Genomic DNA, 21,853 nt, shown 5'->3' with positions numbered 1-21,853 from the left:
CGGGACATTAGGATCCAAAGCCTGCCACCCGAACCATTAAGCCAACACCAGGCATATGTGCATAGAGAAGGTTGACTTTAAGGTGATCACAGAGAGAGAATAAAAATGAGGCTTTTATGAGGTGTACACATTGGCCAGTGGCTGAATATTTGCAAATTTTGTACGTATTGCATATTATGGAAAGCATTTCTGTCCTGATGAAAATAAAAAAATAGTATTCATTTGTACAGGATCCCCGAGGAGGAGCAAGATGAGACAACAACTGGTTATAAGCGATTGAGTTCTCTGCTGAGATTCAGCTCCGTACCCAGGTAAAATTGTAAGGAAATCATGGTGACTGCTGACCCCAAATCATTACCCATTTCCCCCCCCCCCCTCCGCAGCAGAGGACAGCGTTTTGCAATTGTGTGTGTGTGTGTGTGTCGGTGTGTGTGTGTGTGTGTGTGTGTGTGTGTGTGTGTGTGTGTGTGTGTGTGTGTGTGTGTGTGTGTGTGTGTGTGTGTGTGTGTGTGTGTGTGTGTGTGTGTTTGCATGCGTGCGTGCCCGTCCGTTTGCCCTACAACTTTATTTTTTACCATTTCAGCTTTTGTCATCAACTTTTTAACATTGAACCTTTATTATGAGAATATGGAGGAAATAATGGAAAAAATTTTTTCAAAATGTGAAAGGGCAAAGTCATGGTGACTATAAATAGCCCTTATGAGCCCCACCGCAGCACGTCAAGCACAAGACGGCCCGTGTTTTTTTATTTTTTTTGATTTTTTTTAATCGCTTCTGTGATTATTTATTTACCATTGAGATTCAGTGTTGCGTCTGCCCGGGCCGTAACATTTTTACCAATGGAGCTTGTGTCGTCAAATCTTCATCAAACCTTTATCATGACAATATGGAGAACACAAGTTAATAAAATGTGCAATTTATGTTTTTTTAACAGTCCTTTTCGTCAAGTTTAGTTTGAGTACAAAGCGGACGTGGACGACGGGCTTTGCATTTTGAGATGCTTCCCGTTTTCAATCGAAATGGAGTCTTTTCTTTAAAAAAAAAATTTTCATTTATTTATTTTTGCATCTTCCTATTTTTTCATAGTGTTTTCATTACTTTTACCACTAAGCAACAATGAGCTAATTTTTCCAGATGGCCTTATATTGCTCTTTGCTGCCAAAGCTCTGCTAATGCTTCCTCGAAGAAGCTTGCCCCCATTTGACCATAGCTGCACCTCAGGTAATGTTTGCGAGCCTAGATTATAATTATTAAAAGGTAATCGCTGACAGAAAATATTTTTAGGTTTGCATCAACTACTGAGGTGTGCTCACACCTTACAGTTACTTCGGACTAAATTCAAGAAATTTTGAATGCAGACGTGTATGTGAATGGAAGTTCAGTGAGTCGAAGCTTCGGACTGGTTCATCTATTCGGACCGTGGAGTGTGTGTGTGTGTGTGTGTGTGTGTGTGTGTGTGTGTGTGTGTGTGTGTGTGTGTGTGTGTGTGTGTGTGTGTGTGTGTGTGTGTGTGTGTGTGTGTGTGTGTGTGTGTGTGTGTGTGTGTGTGAGAACACTGCATAAGCATTTGTTCCTGCTTAACATGCTACCTGAGGACATGGCTTGTTACCTGAGGGTGCTGTCTCTTCGAATTCTTCCAGATACTGGAATCACCTGATCGAAGGCCCAGGCCATGTTATTACATTTACGAATTGCTGACTTGCCTGCTGACCGAGATATTTTCCAACAATCACGCAAACCTTACTATGGATCAACATTTTTGGGAATTGATACAGACAATTAACCCCAGATTAGATATGTGATGTGAGCATCGCTCTACTTTTATTTATTTTTTGAAATGCTAGCGGATATGCCAGTCAATAATGGATGACAGGATGGTGTGGTATTTGCTCGGATTGGAAGACCATGGAACAACAACAATAACAATCTTATAAATTTGAGTTCCCTCACAAGGAACTTTTCACACGGGTGGAGGCCATTCGTCCCACCAAAGCCTGCGTTATTATTCATGACTTTTGGTTGTTTGTCCATGCTCTATCCTTTTTAAATGCTGAGCATGAAGCAAGGAAGCAGCACGCAACATTTTAAAGTCTTTTGTATGATTCGGCCAGGGTTTGAGCCACCGACCTCCCGGGCTCAGAGCAGACGTTCGAACGATTACTCCACCGAGACTGGTCTTGTGACGGTCAGGCTTCAAGCGTCGCCAACTGGAATGCCACGATGTCATCTGGCATAGTGAACGATTTTATTTATTTATTATTAAAGTCTACTTTTGACCAGAATAAATGGATAGCTGAATTGTGAGACTCCTATCTACCACGATGGAAGGTGGTGACGATGCATGGAGTGGTGAGAGAGGAGAAAGGAAACCAGACAGACAAGGGATAGGCACCATATATACCGCATATATTCTTTAATCCAAACAGAAAATGATTGAATCGGTAAAATTTGTTTATAATTTTTTTTCTCTCTCTCAAAGCTTTATCATGTCCCCCCCCCCCCTCCTCCCGCTTCTTTGGAATTGCCTCAACAGATCCAGCGTGAAAACCAAGGTGTATGGAAATACAACCAACAGCTCCGAACACGAAACAACTCACACACTGACCAACAACCAGCGTATTGTCTACTCTCCTTTGCAAAGGTGAGTTTCAAAACTACCTGTTCAATTTTCAAATTATGTGCTATGAAAGTTATTTGCAGACTTGAACAACTAATGCTATATTCTGTTTATTTGTTTTTCTTTTGCAGACCAGGTGTGCAGACGGTCATTGAGAACCCAGCGTTCAAACTGGAGGAAGACATGCCTCGCACTACGTGGAACAACATTTCTGATTACTCCTCACACCAAAGGTATGGGTGGTGATCTTCAAAAAGGTCATTTTCTGTGTGTTGACATGATATTTTCTGTCGAGCAAACACATTTGGAGGAACAATCTACCTCTTACCACCCCAGTGACACGACAAATTCTTCCTTGGAGAATGTGGACCTTTACAACAAGGTTATTCGAACTTCGCGGAAATCCGTTGACGACAGTTTTGTGAATTACTCGATGGGGCGGAGGTATGTTTATAATATCGGGTTTGTAACATTCGAGAGGGAAGAGTTTTTGTTTTGTTTTTACTCACTTTAATTGTTCCTTCGTGAAGAAAGACGTGCAAAAGTAATATGCATATGCTTTTAAAATCCAGGAATAGCCACGCCGGAAGAAAATCCAGAATATTTGGTGGAGGAAATTTTTTTTTTCTTCTTCTTCTTCTGCTTCTTCTTGTGCGGTAAATGTTTGATTCTTTTTAGTTTCCTTTCTTACAGTAAAACAAGTTATCCAGACTTCTCGATGCGCAGTGCTTCAGTGTACGGGGCTCAATTGCACACCCTGAATCGAGAGTATACGCTCCATCGAGTTCAAAGCAAAGTGAACAAAAAGATGCAGTAAGTAGCTATCGATCCGTTTGTATTCATGTTACTGGACTTGGCTTTTCATGTATGGCGTACACCCACCTTGCATGATCAAAATGAAAGATATCAACTTTTTTGTGGCATTGTTGTGCAATATGGGTTTTCGTCTGCAAAAATTAAACCACTGGTTTTTGAACTACGGGACCAGCAAATTTCGCCTGTTTCTGTCCAAACCAAAATGCCGGCCCCTTGATGGCAAGATGAGATGTGCCATATTCTTCACAGAGCATCGGTTATGCCGAAGAAGTTTCTGGATTTGAGTTATGCTGGGTGGTTTGCCATTACCCTCCCAACAGTCAGTTAGGGCATGAATTTGTAATTTGTTGATGGTGGCGGCGATACCTCGCTTCCTCTTCATGATGGAAACCTTGTGATATATAACGTCCACCAATAAAGTCGGCAGACAGGATGCTCAGTATAACGTCCATACGAGGAATGGCACACACACACATTGATGAATCATCCTGCTTGTGAAACACTGGGATGACAGTTTTTAGCTGGGTTGAGATTCAAACCCAGTCTAGACAGCGTATAGGGGAGTGTGCACACCTCTATGCTATCCTGCCAGCCAAACAACCAGTTCCATGATTGTGAATGCCCATGTGGTGATTGTCCTCTTTCCTTTTGTTTGCTTGATTTTGATTGTGAAAACTTGACGTCACAGACAAAACCTCTCTGTAACCTGTACTGTTTTTCTTCTCCAGGGAATTTACCAGCACAAATGATGACCCATACCTCTGAGAGGATGTGAGTACATTTTATGAAATACTATCGCCTCTCAAGGTGAAATAAAAGGTCAAATTGTGAAAATTGAACATCACCAAATCTGATAATAATTATTGCATTTTTTTCAGTTTATATAATTGGATTAAGGCCCTGTCGCACCTTGACGATTTAGCCAGCGTATGCCGACGAATGAAAAATTTGTCTAAAACGCTGGCACACGTCGAATACGTATCGGTAAGTTTTGTATACGTTAAGAGCATGCTGGCATACGTCGTAGTACACTGACATACGTCGTAGTACACTGACATATGTCGTAGTACACTGACATACGTCGTAGTACGCTGGCATACATCGTAGTATGCTGGCATACGTCGTAGTACACTGACATACGTCGTAGTACGCACAGCTGTTAGACAAATTTTCCATGCTTGAAATTTTTCGACGTATGTCAGCGTATGACTCACGCATTCCGCATACGCTGGCCATAAGTTGTAGGCACGTTATGACATCACTGACACACGTCAACACACGTTACTTGTAAGTTATTCATAAGTCGAAACACGTAGAGGTCATGGTTAGCATCAGTGTTCCAGACTCCCTGTTTTTTTTGTTTTTTTTTCCTTCGGTATGACGGTGATGTTGATACTGATTTCCAGTGTGGTTATAATATAATATAATTAATAGGCTGCCGCTCAATGATTTAAATCGTAACCGCACTAGAAATCGAAGTGTCAACATCACTGTCATACCGAAGAAAATAAAAAATAAAAAATAAAAACCAGGGAGTCTGGAGCTAACCATTACCTCGACGTGTTTCAACTTATGAGTAACTTACAAGTAACATGTGTCGACGTGTGTCAACGATCGCGTAACGTGCCTACAACTTATGCCCAGCGTATGCGGAACGTGTGTCATACGCCGAGTACGTCGAAAAATTTTCAACATGCTGAAAATTTGTCGACGTACTCGGTGTACTACGACATATGCCAGCGTGCTTCAGCATGTTATTAACAAATACAAAACTTACCCATAACGTATTCGACGTGTGCCAGCGTATTTGGCAAATTTTTCATATGTCGGCATACGCCGGCGCAAACGTCAAGGTGTGACAGCGGCTTGACACTTCGATGTCTAGTGCGGTTATGATTTGAATCGTTGAGCCTCAGCCTTTTAATAGCCTACGCCACGTGATCGTCGGCGATACGCTGCCGCGTGCTATGCATAAATTAGACTATCGTTGGGCATAGGTTGTGAACGCCGACAACACGCTCAGCATTCGTTGATATAAGTTATCTATATGTTATCGAAACGTTCTGTGTACGTTACTAATAAGTTATGCATACGTCCAACTCGTTATGAATACGTCCAAAACTGGAAAAAACATCAATAGTTCAGCGTATGCCAGCGTTTTACATACATTTTGATACCTTGCCATACGCTGGCTAAAACGTCAAGGTGTGACAGGGCCCTTAAAAAGTACTCTGTTAAGCAGTACATTCGACACAATTATCAAGGTGTTATCTTTCATGGTATATCTTGCTTTTTGTGGGGGGGGATGGGGGTCCCTGATTGCTATCAGATGGGACACCGAGCTTAGCATCCATCCAATGAATGGCACACACATTGATGAATCACCATGCCTATGAAGCATTGGGATGACATTTTGCATCTGAGTCAGGGATGTCAGGATTCAAACCCAGGCTAGATGGCTCATTTGCCAGTATGCTTACCTGTAGGCTATCTTGTCAGCCCAAATTAGCACATATATCTGATTAAACACGTTTGCATTTATTGCTGACACCATGAACTCCTGCCCTTCTCTCCATCAGATTCATCGTGGCAGCAATAACATCACCAACATTCATGGTTTTATACTTGAGAAAAATATATTTTGTGGGTTTTTATTTTTAATGCTTGCATCTATCAAACTTCAGTTGATAATTGGATAGCACTTCTACAAAAACAATAAAATGTAAACAGCGACTGAGCAAATATTTAAAGTTTGCCTTACATTGAGAGTTTTTTTTAAATCGTTATCATAAAATAAATGTTTACATTATTGCTTATACAGTATATTAGCTTCGCTCTTTTCAAGCATAAGCTAAGTGCAAGATGGCTAATTTATCTTGGTACCAACTGTTCATAAAAGGAATTATATTTTGAATGCATAATATTATATTTTTGGTGCTGGAAAATAAAGTTTCAACAACAGTTTGTGTTTCACAACTGACTTTGATTCTTCTTTTGAATGCACGGCGTCGCAGCGGGTTTGCATCGTTTTCTGGGGGGCTGTGCCGCTGATGTTCTGTGCCGCTCAGTGCCTCCTGTAGGTTAGAGCAGGAACTTGTGATTTGTTCAGGCTGTCTGCGATAACTCGCCTCCTTTTCACGATGGACATCGTGGGATTTTTAACGTCCACCAACACTAATGCTGGAAAATGGGATGCCCGGTTTAACATCGATCCGAGGGATAGGACCCACATCGACGCCTTGCCCTGCATGTGAAACACCAGGGTGACGGTTTATAGCTAGACTGAGATTCAAACCCAGGTGAGAGGAAAGTGCACATACCTCCTGGCTCCCATGCCAACCCTCTTTGTTTGGTAAAACTGAACAAAAGGGCAAAGCTTATGTCTTGGTCCAAAAGCTTTATATTTGTGTGGCCTCCAAAACTTTGGGTGCCTTCTTCAGAACTGAGCCATTTCGGTATTGAGATAAATTTTGGCATCAAGAAGGTTTGTTGAAAAGGAATGCAAATACAATCTTATAAAATCAAGTGAGGAATATATGAAAAATAGGACCACGTGTCCTGAAGCTCACCTGGATCAGGAGCAACAGACACTCAAATCCCCCACAGAATCCCTTGGACCATGATTTTTTTTTTTTAATGCCATGAACAAACTTTCTTACATCATGGGTGATGAAGGTTGTGTTCAAGTTTCATCGAAATAATTTGTGTATTTCATGTGAAGAGAGCAAATACTTATTTTGGGGGATCAAAACCCTCTGTAGACTCCCCTTAATGAGTGCAGATTTTGATGTGGTCAATACACCTTCATTAGGCATCAGATATGAAGCTTAGGGCCAAGTTTCATCAAAATTGTGTGTTTGGTTCAAGCAACAATGACTGAAGTGTTTATGGACGGACTGACTTACTCACTCACACACTCCCTCACTCACCAATGGACCCTGCTCGATCGCATAAACTCACCGGACTAAAGTCCAGGTGAGCTAATAATATGTAAACATAGCATCAAGAAAGTAAAATGATATTTGGATTTCCTCAGTTTAGCCAACAATTACTAAAATGAAAGGTGTGTGTGTGTACGTATGTATACAACAGCCACTGTAAAACACTTCATTCCGCAACATAAAAAAAATGAGAAAAATCCACTCCATGGGAGTACTTCCTGTGCAATTGCCCTTCACAGGACAGCTCACCAGATGATGGGGCTGGGGCAAAGCCTTGTGTGGTCATGAAGAAAATATAGGCTGGCAAAATGAAAGGTTTGTTTTATGGAGTTAATAGAGACATGGTTTATGTGCCTTGCTGGAGGCGCTGAGTCCTGAGTTCTTCAATACCGACCTCAGGCTTGTGGCAACTCTGAATCACAAGAACAATCCAACTTGACCACTTTACAATCCAACTTTACAATTCTCCATCCTTTTAGTTGAAACAAATATTTTCTTAAGAATCAATCACAAGTTCAAGAAATAGGACCTCCTGTCCTGAAGCTCACCTGGATCATGAGCAACAGCCACTCAAACCCCCCCCCCCCGTACTCCCTCAGACTGAATTTTTTAATGCCGTGAACAAACTTTGGTATATCATGGGTGATGAAGGTTGTGGTCAAGTTTCATTGAAGCTGTGTGTAGAGTTTAGGAGAAGAGAGCAAACACATTTTTTTGGGGGGGGGGGGGGTCAAAACCCTCCTGTAGTCCCTTTTTAATGAGTTCAGATTTTGATGCGGTCCATACACTTTGGTACATCACATGTGATGAAGGTTCTGGGCAAGTTTCATCAAATTCGTATGTAGTTACGGAAAAGAGAGCAAATACCTATTTTGGTGGGTCAAACCCTGTCCAGTAGATCTGATTGAGTGCAGATTTTGATGCGGTCGATACAATTTGGGATGTCATGGGTGATGAAGGTTGTGGTCAACTTTCATCGAAATTGTCTGCAGTTTCAGAGATGGGAGCAAATACCTAGTGTTGTTTTTTGGGGGGGTCAAAACCAACCCCCCACCCAATACCCTTTAATGAGCGCAGATTTTGATGTGGTCGATACACTTTGGTCCATCATGGGTGATGAATGTTGTCAAATTTCATCAAAATTGTGTGTGTGTGTCGTTCTGGAGAAGAGAGCAAATACCTATTGTGGGGGAAGGGTCAAAAAAACCCAAAGACCCCCTGTCATGAGCGCAGATTTTGATGCAGTCCACAAACCTTCGTTATGCATCAGATATGAAGGTTGTGGCCAAGTTTCATCAAAATTGTGTGTTTGGTTCAAGTGATAATGACTGAAGTGTTTCTGGACTCACTGACTCACTCACCTTCGGACATTGCTCAATCACATAAGCTCACCTGACTAAATTCTAGGTGAGATGATTGTCCAGCAGCATGTGATCCAACAGCAGACCCCTATTATTTGGTAATAGTAGGAAAACTACGGGGAAACCCTGCTGGGTCGGGTTGTGGTAGTATGTCTGTCAGGTTGGTGCTGAGGTGTCGTCCCATCCACCAGATAGCAGTCTCTTCAGGTTAACGTGAGGTGGTTCCTTGTGTGAGGTGGTTAACGTGAGGTGGCATGGAATGTCCTCACTCTAAGAGCGGATGATCACTTTTCTCTGTTGTCACCTGAGCTCCATTGTTTGAACATCAATATTGCTGCACTCTCAGGTTCAGAGACCAGATAATGGTCAGTTCATGTTGGTGGTTAAACCTACTACTGGTCTGGTTGCACTAATGGTCACCATGCCCTGGGAACTGCTGTGGCTGTGTCCAATAAGCTGACTCCCATGATAATCGAGGTAACACTGATCAATGAGCATATTTGGAGACTGAGGAATCGTCACTCCTTGGGTGTCATTTCCCAGGTCTCTGTACATGCTCTGATTGAGGAGAGCGATCTCACTGTGAAGGATGCATTCTATGCCACGCTCGAGTCTGTGGTTGATCAGTGCCCCAGGCGAGATACTTTTTCCAGTCATGGGTGATTTCAATGCATCGACTGGCTCTGATAGAGATAGTTATGAGACATGCGTTGGGCCCCATGGATCTGGAAGCAGGAATCAGAACAGCACTAAGTTGCTGGACTTCGCAAGATGTAATAGACCTATGTTGGCTGGTTCATGGTTTCAGTGCCCACAGGCTCATCGCTGGACTTGGTATTTCAATGCTGGTGGTGTGGCAAAGAAAATTGACCATGTGCTTGCTGATCGTCGCTGGAGATTGTTCTGGAACTGCAGGGTCGACCAGAGTACTCAGTTCCTCAATAATGACCACAGGCTTGTGATAGCAAATCTGAAGCTGTGTCTCAAATCCAAAAGAATGGTACCATCCAAGCCCAGGCTGGATGTTGGCAAGCTTATGGATGAAAGGGTAGCTGAGGAGTTTCCGAACAGGTTGAGTGGGGATTGAGGGGATCTGGGTGTTTTCAGGCATCCTGAGGAATTGTGGAGTACCTTTAAGACTACAAATCTTGATGTTGCTGCTGTGTGTCTTGGAACCCACCGTCAGGCAAAGAGTAACTTTGTCTCCAAAAGGACACTGGATTCAATTGACCAGTCACAGGGTCAGGCATGATGGCAGAAAACTGCACATGTGCTGAAGGTGAACAGGAGGCCGATGTGCGAGGAATCTTGGAATGACATCTTGCATGCTGCTATCTTGTCTGTACCTGTCTGTGATGAGGATGTTGAGGTCACAGATTCCCTTACCTTGGCAGTGATATTCATGTCTCTGCATGCTGTGAGTCAGAGGTCGAAAGATTTCTCGATCGGGCCTGGAGAGTCATGGATTCACTGGATCATTGGGTGTGGCACTGATGGTATCTGTGTAGGAGGACGAAAGTCCGAGTCTTCAGGTCCTTGGTGCTTCCAGTCTTGCTCTACAGATGTGAGACTTGGACTCTGACCAAGGATCTAAGACAAACGGACTGGGCAAAGGCCTTGTCTCTTGCTGGTCGGACTTTGTGTCCAACGCGCATTTGCTGAGAGTGACTTCAATGAGATATGTGACCTGAAAAAGTGAGTGTTTCATGCTCCGTCACGTTGAGCGAGTGGGTTGTGCTCTATCACCCTGAGCGAGTGGTCCATGCTTCATCACCCTGAGTGAGTGGGTCGTGCTCAGTCATCCTGTGCAAGTGTTTCATGCTGTATCACACTGTGCGAGTGTTTCGTGCTCCGTCATCCTGAGCAAGTGGTTCGTGCTTCATCACCCTGAGCGAGTGGGTCATGCTCCGTAACCCGGAGCGAGTGGGTCGTGCTCCGTAATCCTGAGCGAGTGGGTCGTGCTCCGTAATCCTGAGCGAATGGGTCGTGCTCCGTAATCCTGAGCGAGTGGGTCGTGCTCCGTAATCCTGAGCGAGTGGGTCGTGCTCCGTCGTTCTGAGCGAGTTGCTGTGAAATAACAACCGATTTCCGAGCCGTTTGCCAAATTAACGTGTTTTCTAATTGACTGAGCCAAATATTTTTTCCACCCGTCACATGCAACTGTTTATAAACAATAATGTTTGTGAAGATGTCCCTGAAATGTCTAAATTAATGCAACGCTGTTTTTTGGTGAAAGTTACTCAAGGTTTCTGGGTTGTATACAGTAAGTACTGTAGTTGGTAATCACACTGACCGCAACGTGTGTGTGTGTGTGTGTGTGTGTGTGTGTGTGTGTGTGTGTGTGTGTGTGTGTGTGTGTGTGTGTGTGTGTGTGTGTGTGTGTGTGTGTGTGTGTGTGTGTGTGTGTGTGTTCATCAAGCAGAACACATTCTTTCTCCTAACTCCCCTAACATCATATATATATATATAATATCCTCTCTTTTCTTTCTCTCTCTCTCTCTCTCTCTCTCTCTCTCTCTCTCTCTCTCTCTCTCTCTCTCTCTCTCCTTCTCTCCTTCTCTCCTTCTCTCCTTCTCTCCTTCTCTCCTTCTTTCCTTCTTTCCTTCTTTCCTTCTTTCCTTCTTTCCTTCTTTCCTTCTTTCCTTCTTTCCTTCTCTCCTTCTTTCCTTCTTTCCTTCTTTCCTTCTTTCCTTCTCTCCTTCTTTCCTTCTTTCCTTCTTTCCTTCTCTCTCTCTCTTTTTCTCTCTTTCCCATCCTTGCTCTTCCCCCTCCCAATTCAGTGCAGCACCCACCTCCCAAATCTACTCTCACTCCCCCCCCACCCCTCTCTTTGTCTCTCTGTGTCTATCTCTGAACATATCTGGATGGTGGTTATGTCTGGGCAGTGTTTGTCTCCGGATGTGTTCAGGCAGGGTTTGTTTCCGGATATGTTCGGGCAGGATTGTCTCCACACGTGTCCAAGCGGTGTTTATCTCCGGCCAGCTTGGCTCCAAATTCGGCCGGGTGGTGTTTATCTCTGGACGCGTCATGGCGGTGTTTATGTCCGGACGGGAGTTTGTCTCTGGACCATGTTTATATGACCAGTAGAAAATGGATGTCAGACATTATTTTGTTTCCATCTTCACTGGCATTATATGCAGAATTATTTTGATGAAACGTATGAATCGTCATTAACGCTCCACCACATGTCTGTCTTCCCTTCCTCTCACCTCATACTGTCTTCCCTTCCCCCACCCCTCCTCACTCCCCCTCTTCTCTCCTTTCCCCTCCACCTCTTCACTCTCCCTGCTCTCTCTCCCCCACCCCTCTCCCCTCTCCCCCCTCTTTTTCTCCCTCCCTCCTTTAGTATTACTGTCAGCGAAGCGACGGGTGGCATTTACTAATAAAAAATAAGGGAAAAGATGAAAATTGGTGGGGACCTTCGTGAGTATCTCCTAAACAACATACTAAAAGTCCTCGGAAATCTCGTGTGAACATTTGCCACTGGAGAGCGAAATCCAAGATGGTCACCATTCTAACTAAATGTGACATATCTTTGCTTCTAGATATGATAGAAAGTTGATATTGGTATCAAAATGGAGGTTTTTATGGACAAGGAATTCATTTAAAGGTAAACGAAAAACACTACTGGCATATTTCTAATATTTTCAACATTTTTACATACATTTTCATACATTTAGAAAACAAAGAAATAAACACAATGGAATGTTATGTGTGACCATATTAATTTTGAGTCATGTCTCTTCTTTATCACTACTGTCGTGAGATTGTACGTGTTCCCGCTCTTTATCATGTGGAGTACCAAAATGATCATCCTCATCAGTGTCTTGTTCATACACTTGTGATGCTTCAGAATTGCTGCAGCCACTGCCCCGACACCACTGACCGCACATCACAGAACAGTGAATGCCAGCCTTTCTGCAACCACGACCTCACTCACAACCATACTTAAAGTTTCACCAAACTAGATTTAAAAGTGCATCAGTAGCAGGTGACTGGCGTGTCAAAAATGGATGTCGCTGTCCATTGACAAAGTCCCAACCCCACTCAGTTGCTGGTTAGTTATGTCCTAACCATACTTGGACTTGATACAAATGCAAGGAATGTTCTTTTGCTCCTGAAAATGTTGGCGGAAACACTGTGAGTTGGAGTTTTGTGTGAATTGGGAATTTGGCTACAGCTTCAGTGAAACAGGGGTGTCTGTGCTTGTTGAGTGATGATGTGGTCTTCGCTGCTCCGTACAAGGTCAACACAAATTCTTCTTCAGCTGATGTGACACATTCTACTGAGGATGAAGAGTCATTGAATCCTTCCACACATTTCTTCAGTTCTGGATGCTTATTAAGTAGAGTGAAGGTCTTCTTATTACCTTATCGGTGCAGGGCTGAAGTCGTATCACAAACGGTCATTGCGTGCAAGGAAAACAGATTGTTCTAAACACTTTTGATGTTATAGACTGTCTATATGTAATCGTTGATTCCTCATCGTGCCCTGCTTCACTGTAAGAAGCACATACACACATACTGCAGAGCATGTCCATGAGGTGTTGTGACCCGGCATGCCTATGAATGTACATTGCCAGTCTGATCAGTACTGTCGCGTCAATAGCTCAACTAGCATCGAGTTTTTTGCAGGGGGAGGTTAAATCCCATGATGTACTGAAAGGTTTTAATTCCTGTGGAGATTTCCAAATTATGGCAGACTACGTGCGTGCAGGAGAGCCTGGTGTTGGCTCAGTTGTTCGGGTAGCGGCTTGGGATCCAAGGGTCCTGAGTTCAAGCCCTGTTGGCCACTGAATTAATAAACACCAGGTGGGGTTGACTTGGCCTGTCATCCTTCTGAGGTCGGCAAATTGAGTACCAGCTTGCTGGGATAATTGAGCAATTAGAGTATCCTGCGACGGAGTAGCGACCTGTCCAGGATTGTGCCCAACAGCCCAGGAAACTGCTTCGGCAGCACCGACACTCTGTGTAGAGAGTATGGTTCCAAGTAAGTAAGTAAGTTAGTACGGGCGTGCAGGAACCGAGGAGAGGCATGAGAACCTTAAGCTTTTAAAAAAAAACCAACGGGTTTATTCCCTGAACCATAAACAAATAAAAATAACCAGGGAATGGTGATAGAGGAGACAACAGCAGGTTGGGATGGAAGGAAGGGAATGCAATTGATAAATAATTAATTCTATCCATCTATACATCAATCCATTGGGACCAGACTCAACAGAGTGTCATTGCTGCCAAAGCAGTCTCCTGGGCTATTGGGCACAATCCTGGACAGGTCACCACTCCTACACAGGATACTCATGGCTCAATAATCCCAGCAAGCTGGAACTCATTTTGTTGACTTCAGAAAGAATATCAGAAGGATTTTTTTCCAACTTCAGTGCCAACTCACCCCCCTCACCCCTCACTCTCACTCTCAAAGCAACCATCCCACTCTTCTCCCTCCAAGCCTCCCTCTCACCTCTCTCAAAAATTCCCCCCTCACCTTTCTCCCACCTTTCATCCTCCTCACTCTTCCTTCTCAAAGTTGCCCCCTCTCTCATCCACCACCCTGCCTCCCTCCACTGCCCTCTCCCCTCCATCTCTTCTCTTCTCCTCCTCAACTCCTCAAACCCCTTCTTCCTTGTCTCGTGACCCCCTTCTCGCCCAACACCACAGAGCCTTTTCTCCTCCTCATTCGGCCCCTTCCCCTCGTTATTCTGCAATACCCCACACTCCTTCAGCAACCCTCCTTACCTGCCCCCTCGTCCCTTGTCCTACCCTCCCCTCCCCCTCCACCTCCTGCACCCAAAGCCTCCTCCCCTTCCTCTTCATTAAAAGTGTGGACCTCAAATATCCGGGGCCTTCGCTCAAACCTTTCAGATCTTTCCATACAGGTTGCCACTGACAAACCAGACATTATCTGCCTAACAGAAACTTTCCTCTCCCAAGACGTGTCTGACCCCCAAGTATCTCTCCCTGGCTACTCCCTCTTACGGTATGACAGACCTGAGCCTCGTCCTGGTGGAGGTGTTGCTCTCTTCATCAAAGACTCTATTCCTCACTCTCCATGCACTGCTCTCACTCCCCCACACCCCCAGGAATACCTCTGGCTTCGGCTTCCCCTCCACTCCCACCTCATGTTTATATGTTTACTGTACCGTCCACCGAACAGTGATGACTCCATCTACATCTCACTATCCGAAAACATGGACCATCTTCTATCTTCTCATCCAAACTCTCTCTTCCTCTTATGTGGTGACTTCAATTGTCATCACGCCAGTTGGCAAGGTGTGGGTACCCCTCTCACCTGCCATGGGACATCAGCAAAAACTTTCTGCGACTCATTGGGACTGACTCAATCGGTCAACTTCCTGACCCGGATCTCAACCAATGGTACTCCATCTCTTCTGGATCTGGTTTTGACAAATTTCCCTGACAATATCTGCTGCTCTTCCTTCGCTCCAATTGGTTCTTCTGACCACGTCCTTGTCAAAGTGGACATCTCTCTGGTTGTTATCAGAGAACCACCTCACCGCCGTCGAGTCTGGCATTTCACTCAAGCCGACTGGCAGGGTCTCCGAGCAGCCATCAAACTGACAGACTGGTCTCCTATCACTACTTTCTCAAACATCAACTCATCCTGGGAATTCTTTCAAAGAAACTTGCTCTCCCTCATGCACAGATTTATCCCCTCTCGTGTTCAGTGGTCCTCCCCTTCCTCCCGCCCTTGGTTTACTGAAGCTTGTGGCGAGGCAGTTGTCCTGAAACAACTTGCCTTTGCCTCATGGAAAGCAAACCCAACTGAGGGCAATCTCAGTTCTTTCCACAAAGCTCGGAACAAGTGTGTATCTACCCTCAGGAGAGCCAGAAAACAACATCTTTCTCATCTCAAGTCTGAACTCTCAAACCTCTCTCCCTCCTCAAAATCCTGGTGGCGTTTAATCAAATCTGTTTCTGGTGTATGTTCCCCCTCCATCCCCTCCCTTACCTCAAATGGCCGCACTGCTGATTCCACACGTGATAAAGCTGAATGTCTAAACTCGGTGTTTGCAGCTAAATCTTGTGTCCTAAACCCATCACTATCTCTACCCACTTTACCCAGTCGCACCCAACTGTCCCTGGACTCTGTATCCTTTTCTCCTGACAAGGTGGAGAGCTTGCTTTCAAACCTCGAGTCAGATTCTGCAACCGGTCCAGACGGCATCAGCCCACGTGTCCTCAAAGCCTGCTCTTCTGCTCTTGCTCACCCTCTCTCTGTTCTATTCACCCTCTCTTTTGCCCAAGGTCATCTGCCATCTGCTTGGAAATCTGCTAACATCACTGCCCTGCATAAAAAGGTGCAAAAACAGATCCCTATAACTACAGACCAATCAGCCTTCTCCCAATCATCAGCAAGGTGATGGAATCCATCATCGCTTCAGATATGAAATCCTTCCTCTTCTCCAATGGCTTGATTTCCAATCATCAATTTGGTTTCAGACCAGGTCACTCTACCCTGGATATGCTGCTTCTGCTCTCCCATCAATGGATGGAGGTCCTCAATGCCAGACAGGAAATCCGAGCCGTATCCCTGGACATATCACGTGCTTTTGACACAGTCTGGCACCCTGCCCTACTCACCAAACTCTCTTCCCATGGTATTCAAGGCCATCTCCACTCATGGCTCGCAGACTTCCTCTCCTGTCGCAGTCAACGTGTGGCCCTAAATGGAGTTCTTTCATCCCCTCTTCCTGTGCAGGCTGGAGTTCCTCAAGGTAGCGTTCTGGGCCCTGTTCTTTTTCTGGTTTTTATCAATGATCTCTCGGACTCTCTGGAAAATCCTCTATTTCTCTTTGCCGACGACTCCACCCTCTGCCGTACCATCTGTCATCCCTCAGACCGGCAAGCAGCAGCTTCTTCGCTCACTGCAGATCTGGATAAAATCACAAACTGGTCCAACACGTGGAACATGTCTTTCAATCCAGACAAATCTCACACTCTCACTATGTCTCTTCGAAAGGACCGTTTACAAAACCCCCCATCCACTTTCTCAACAATCCTCTGGAAGAAGTCTTTTCTTTCAAGCTTCTAGGTCTCACTATCTGCCATGACCTTTCCTGGGAAAGTCACATTTCCAACCTCGCCTCAAAAGCCAGTCGCCGACTGGGAATCCTCCGTCGTGCTAAGTCCTTCCTCGGCCCTCTTGAGCTCCTGACCACTTACAAAGCTTTTGTCCGTAGCCTGATGGAGTACTGCTCTCCCCTCTGGGCTGGTGCTCCTGCCTCCCACCTTTCTCGACTTCACGCTGTCGAAACCAGGGCTTTTAAGATCATCGGCATCTCCCGCAATGAAGCTGAGTCTTTGGGCCTCTCACTCAATCACCGCAGGTTGGTCGGTGGTCTTTCTGTCTTCTACCGACTCCTCTCCAGCCTTGCCCCCCCCTGCTCTCTCTGCGATTTGTCCCCACCACATTTCCACAGGGCGCTCAAGGTCCGCCAACAACCCCCTTCTGGTAAAACTACCAAAATCACGAATCACTGCTCATCTTCACTCTTTCATTCCTCTTTTTTCCTGTCTTTGGAATAAACTTCCTCACTCTATTCTTTCCCATTCTTCCCTCCAGGCTTTCAAAACAGCTGTTCACCACCACCTCTTATCTTCCCCCATCCAAATCCTCGATCTTTTCTACCCCCGATAATCCACCCAAGCCCACTTCCTTCATTTCTCCTGCTTTCCTTCCTGAAAGTCCCTGAAATGTCCATCTTCTCTTCGCCATGTTCCCCGTCCCATCCCCATCCCTCTCCCTTCCACAGTTCACCTAATGTGTCTGTTCCCCACTGTTTTGTCCCTTCCACTCGCGCCCCTCTTGTCTCATGCCTCCTTGCTGTGAGTTGTGTGTTTGCTCTCATACGAGCCTCGACCAAGGTATACAAACAAAAAAACAACAAAAAAAAATAAAAAATAAAAAAAAACAGGCTGAGTCAACCCCACCTGGTATTAATTCAACAGCTGAGCCAGATTTCAACTCAGGACCCTGGGATCCCAAGCCTACCACCCGAACCATCCATCCATCCATTGGCACCGTACTCTGTGCAGAGAGTTGGTGCTGCCGAAGCAGTCTCCTTGGGTATTGGGCACAATCCTGGATGGGTCGCCACTCCAACACAGAATACAAGCAAGCTGGCACTCATTTTGCTGACCTCAGAAGGAAGACAGGCAGAGTCAACCCCACCTGGTATTAATTCAACAACCAAGGGGGATTTTAACTCATGATCCTTGGATCCCAAGCCCACCACCAGAGCCATTAAGCCAATACCAGGCTTATTAATTATATACAGTGAGGTAAAAACAAATCTCAAGAAATATAAGGTGCCACACACCAGATTTAATCACAGATGGAATAGGGACAAAATCAGGGGACCCAGTTATGGTGGTACTGGGTGGAAGGATGGGTGTGGAGCAGCCACAAGCAGGCAATGAGGAGGGATTAGGAGGTGATGGGCAAGATGATGAGGAGACTGGCCAGACGACGAACAGGCAACAGGCAGCCAAAAACAGCACCAGGGCTGAGACAGGCAAGCAAGAAAGAAGGCACCACAGAGCAACAGTTCTTTGTCCTTGGTTCACGTTCGCACAATTTCCTTTTCCATAATCCCTAATTAGTTATTGCCATGCACCACCCCCTGTATGGTGCACATTCAAACAACATGATCCTTAAGCTGACATGCCCCTACTTATTACATTGATATTGACTAACTACTCGTAAACGGATCATGCTACATACTCTATGCATTCCTATCTGTTGTCATGTGATATCTAACCCCACCCCACAAACGTAACAGTATAATTGAAATAAATGATCTTGGTCTCATAGCAGAGACAATGGCATTAATGGTAACTGCACTTTTCCTTTCCCAGTGAGCTGCAGCTCCTTTTCTCCTTCTGTTTAGCACACCATCCATGAATACTTTCAGTGTCTCTGGAATTACAGAACTGACATAACAAAAATTAGCATCTACAGGTGTATATGTGTCGATTTCATATGCCATGGAACATATGTCTTCCTTCATGATTGCTGTAGCTGTCTTTACAATAGTCAAACGTTCTTCATTTGGGTCCAGTGATTAATGATCATACCATGTACTACTCAGAATTTTGAACCCTGTGTCATGGAACCAAACCACAGCTTTCTTTCCATGCAGACTTGCGATGATTACATTCTTACCAAAGTGAGCTTTAAGTTTCGCCTTTTGTGATTGTTCAGAGCATCCACTGGCTGAAATTTGGAGATACTCTCCAATTTTCTGGAGTAGCCCCTCAACGGAATAATGACACTCATCATTCTCATGAAGAGAGCGAAGCAAATGATCAAATGCTGATGAGAGATCTTCACCTCCGGAATGACCTCTCTTTTGGCTGGCTGGAACTTTGAATAATTTCTTATAACAACAACAGCTGTTGTGATATTTGGCATCAGCAACTACCAAATCAATGACAGAATCTAGGTGAGCTCTGGCTGTGCGCTCCCAGTAATCATTCCTCGGATCTGCTGCCTTGCAGATTGATGGTTTGCATGATGTCAGCACCTAATGGATGTCTCGTTTCATTACCGATTGCTTTTTGTGAACTGATACAACACATTCATCACCACATAAGAAGCAGTGACATTGAAAGTTGAATGGGGATTACTGATGACCTGAATCTCAAAGACTGCTTAGCCTTCCAAGATGTTCTTACATCATAACAGTGGACCTGGACTGAAGTTGTGCACCAGATATTTGATTGGTGTCCTTGACCGACTTGTTTTTGGATTATGACCTAAATTTTCTTTTTTTAAAACACCTTTTTGATCATAAATTGAATAATTTTCCTCCGATTCTCATGATGTTGGGTTTTATGGATAAAGTGTAGATGGTGACACCTTTTCTTAATTGGTTTGCGGAGGCCAGCAGTGACCATTATTTTCGTTGTGTCTGTGGGTGTTTGTGACTCTCTACAGAGCATACCTCCGTGACGTTTGATGCGATCTTGATGAAACTTGGACACAAGCTAGATATCATAGTCTAGTTGTGTCTTTTTGTATGAGGGGCGTCCCACGCCCCTTGTGGGCGGAGCCACATCCACTTGAACTTATTATTTATTTTTACAGCGCGGCGACATCGCGCTGTTATATAATTGGCTATTCTGTCCTGTGTCTTCTGTCATACTTATTGTTGGGTGTGATGTGGACGGAGATTGCCGGGTGTATTGTGGGCGGAGATTGCCGGGTGTATTGTGGGCGGAGATTGCCGGGTGGATTGTGGGCGGAGATTGCCGGGTGTATTGTGGGCGGAGATTGCCGTGTGTATTGTGTGCGGAGATTGCCGGGTGTATTGTGGGCGGAGATTGCCGGGTGTATTGTGGGTGGAGATTGCCGGGTGTATTGTGCGCGGAGATTGCCGGGTGTATTGTGGGCGGAGATTGCCGGGTGTATTGTGGGCGGAGATTGCCGGGTGTATTGTGGGCGGAGATTGCTGGGTGTATTGTGGGCGGAGATTGCCGGGTGTATTGTGGGCGGAGATTGCCGGGTGTATTGTGGGCGGAGATTGCCGGGTGTATTGTGGGCGGAGATTGCCGGGTGTATTGTGGGCGGAGATTTCCAGGTATCTTGTGGGCGGAGATTGCCGGGTGTATTGTGGGCGGAGATTGCCGGAGAGGCCTGGAGCTTGTAAATTGTATTGGGTTGTCGATCGAGTCGAAACATTTTTTTTCGAAAAAAAAATAATTTTCGATTAAAATTTTTTTTTGATCTCCCCTTATTTGTTGGTCGTGGTGTCGGTCTGTCCGTGTGTGTTTGTCGGGGGTTTTCACCCCCTTGCAGTTGTTCGATTTTGATGAAATTTGGGTGGTAGGACCAGTTTATGACCTCGCTGTGCCGCGTAGGTACTGGTTGCTCACGCAACGCAACCTTTGGTTGCCAAGCAACGGGACTTTGAATTTTTTTTCAAATCATAAAAAAATTATTTTTTCGAAAATCAAAAATCGGGCCACGACCGATTGTGGGCAGTACATTCAGCCATATTGTCAAAAATTTCCAGCCGGATCCTATGAAAACTGTCGGAGAAGATAGACTTTGAATGAACCCTGGTCGAAAACAATAAAAAAACGAAGTTTGTTATATCTCAGAGACTATGAGTCAGATATACATGAAACTGGTATGGTAGGTTCATGGTATGTCCTAGTTATGCGTGAGAATGAACCGTTGCTATGGACCCCTCCGTTGCCTAGCAACGGCCGAAAAACCTCTAAATGTGGGGGTATTTTAACGAAAAAACAATCTACAGCATTAACCCTTGAAGCTCGAATCATGAATTTTCTTGTGCTTAATCATCAGGTCATTCCCCATCGAACGTGCCTATTGCGTCAGGTTCTATTGGGTAGTCGACTACCCATGTCCGCCTACGGGCTTGTTAGTTATATATATTGCATGCCACAAACCGAAACGCAAAACCCATCGTATTAATATTGAAGTATGAAACTTGCGAGCAGTTAAAGGCGTACGTACTTAGTGGACCTCAAGCGAGTTACGAAATTCGCGCCAAATTATTGGTTTCGCGTTTCTCACGGTCTCACGGAAAGTAATACATCTGGGACAAAAAACGTGGAAAATCTGCCATATCGCCAATTTCGCTCTCGATTTCTGCTCCAGATCCAACAAAACCATTCAAAATCAATTATGTGGAGGAGGAGGAGGAGGAGGAGGAGGAGGAGGAGGAGGAGGAGGAGGAGTCAGCCACGTGTCCGATACGTGGAGCGGTTTGCACTTTCCTGTGTTTCTAAATGTCAGCGTTTCCTTCCCTCCTCATGTCGACGTAACAGTTGGGTGAACGCAGGACACGCACACGGAAGTCTCGCACATTCAAACACGGTGATTGATAGTCCGAGAGGAGGAGGAAGAAGAAGATCCGCTAGAGAGTGATGCTTCCCCTGTACGCGAAAGACGACCAATACAAACCTCCGCGTGTCAACTTCGTCCGCAAGTTGTCCGGCTGGCTCCGGTGAGCCCCTTCCCACGAACCTTACCCAGCCATCACATGTATGCCAAGCTGTTGTAATCAGGCTTTCGAGTTCACTTGAAACCGGGCGAGCTAGTCGAGGCCTCGGGCCTAGTCGAGCGGT

General features: G+C 45.0%; 2 protein-coding genes across 8 annotated transcripts in view; both read left to right on the top strand.

Moving 5' to 3' along the window:
• LOC147025119 (uncharacterized) overlaps nt 1–6,413 on the top strand; it is a 135,162-nt gene extending 128,749 nt beyond the window's left edge. For all 7 annotated transcript variants that reach the window (XM_085885749.1, XM_085885754.1, XM_085885751.1 and 4 more), the window contains 7 exons: nt 231–311; nt 2,534–2,641; nt 2,749–2,850; nt 2,954–3,061; nt 3,311–3,430; nt 4,162–4,204; nt 6,013–6,413. In XM_085885749.1, coding sequence (XP_085741875.1) covers nt 231–311; nt 2,534–2,641; nt 2,749–2,850; nt 2,954–3,061; nt 3,311–3,430; nt 4,162–4,198 — 556 coding nt within the window. In that variant the 3' untranslated portion in view covers nt 4,199–4,204; nt 6,013–6,413. The remainder of the gene's footprint in view (nt 1–230; nt 312–2,533; nt 2,642–2,748; nt 2,851–2,953; nt 3,062–3,310; nt 3,431–4,161; nt 4,205–6,012) is intronic.
• A 15,038-nt stretch (nt 6,414–21,451) lies between these two features.
• Nucleotides 21,452–21,853, top strand: part of SLC30A7 (solute carrier family 30 member 7) — a 97,352-nt gene continuing 96,950 nt past the window's right edge. The window contains exon 1 of the mRNA XM_085885748.1: nt 21,452–21,732. Within this exon, the coding sequence (XP_085741874.1) occupies nt 21,653–21,732 (80 nt within the window). The 5' untranslated portion in view covers nt 21,452–21,652. The remainder of the gene's footprint in view (nt 21,733–21,853) is intronic.

The sequence above is a fragment of the Eptatretus burgeri genome, chromosome 6 (genome assembly GCF_056783735.1).
Source record: "Eptatretus burgeri isolate ZD-2024b chromosome 6, Ebu_testis_v1, whole genome shotgun sequence".
NCBI classification, from domain to species: domain Eukaryota; kingdom Metazoa; phylum Chordata; class Myxini; order Myxiniformes; family Myxinidae; genus Eptatretus; species Eptatretus burgeri.
Note: the sequence above shows the minus strand (reverse complement) of the source record. Positions and strands in the feature narration are given on the sequence as shown.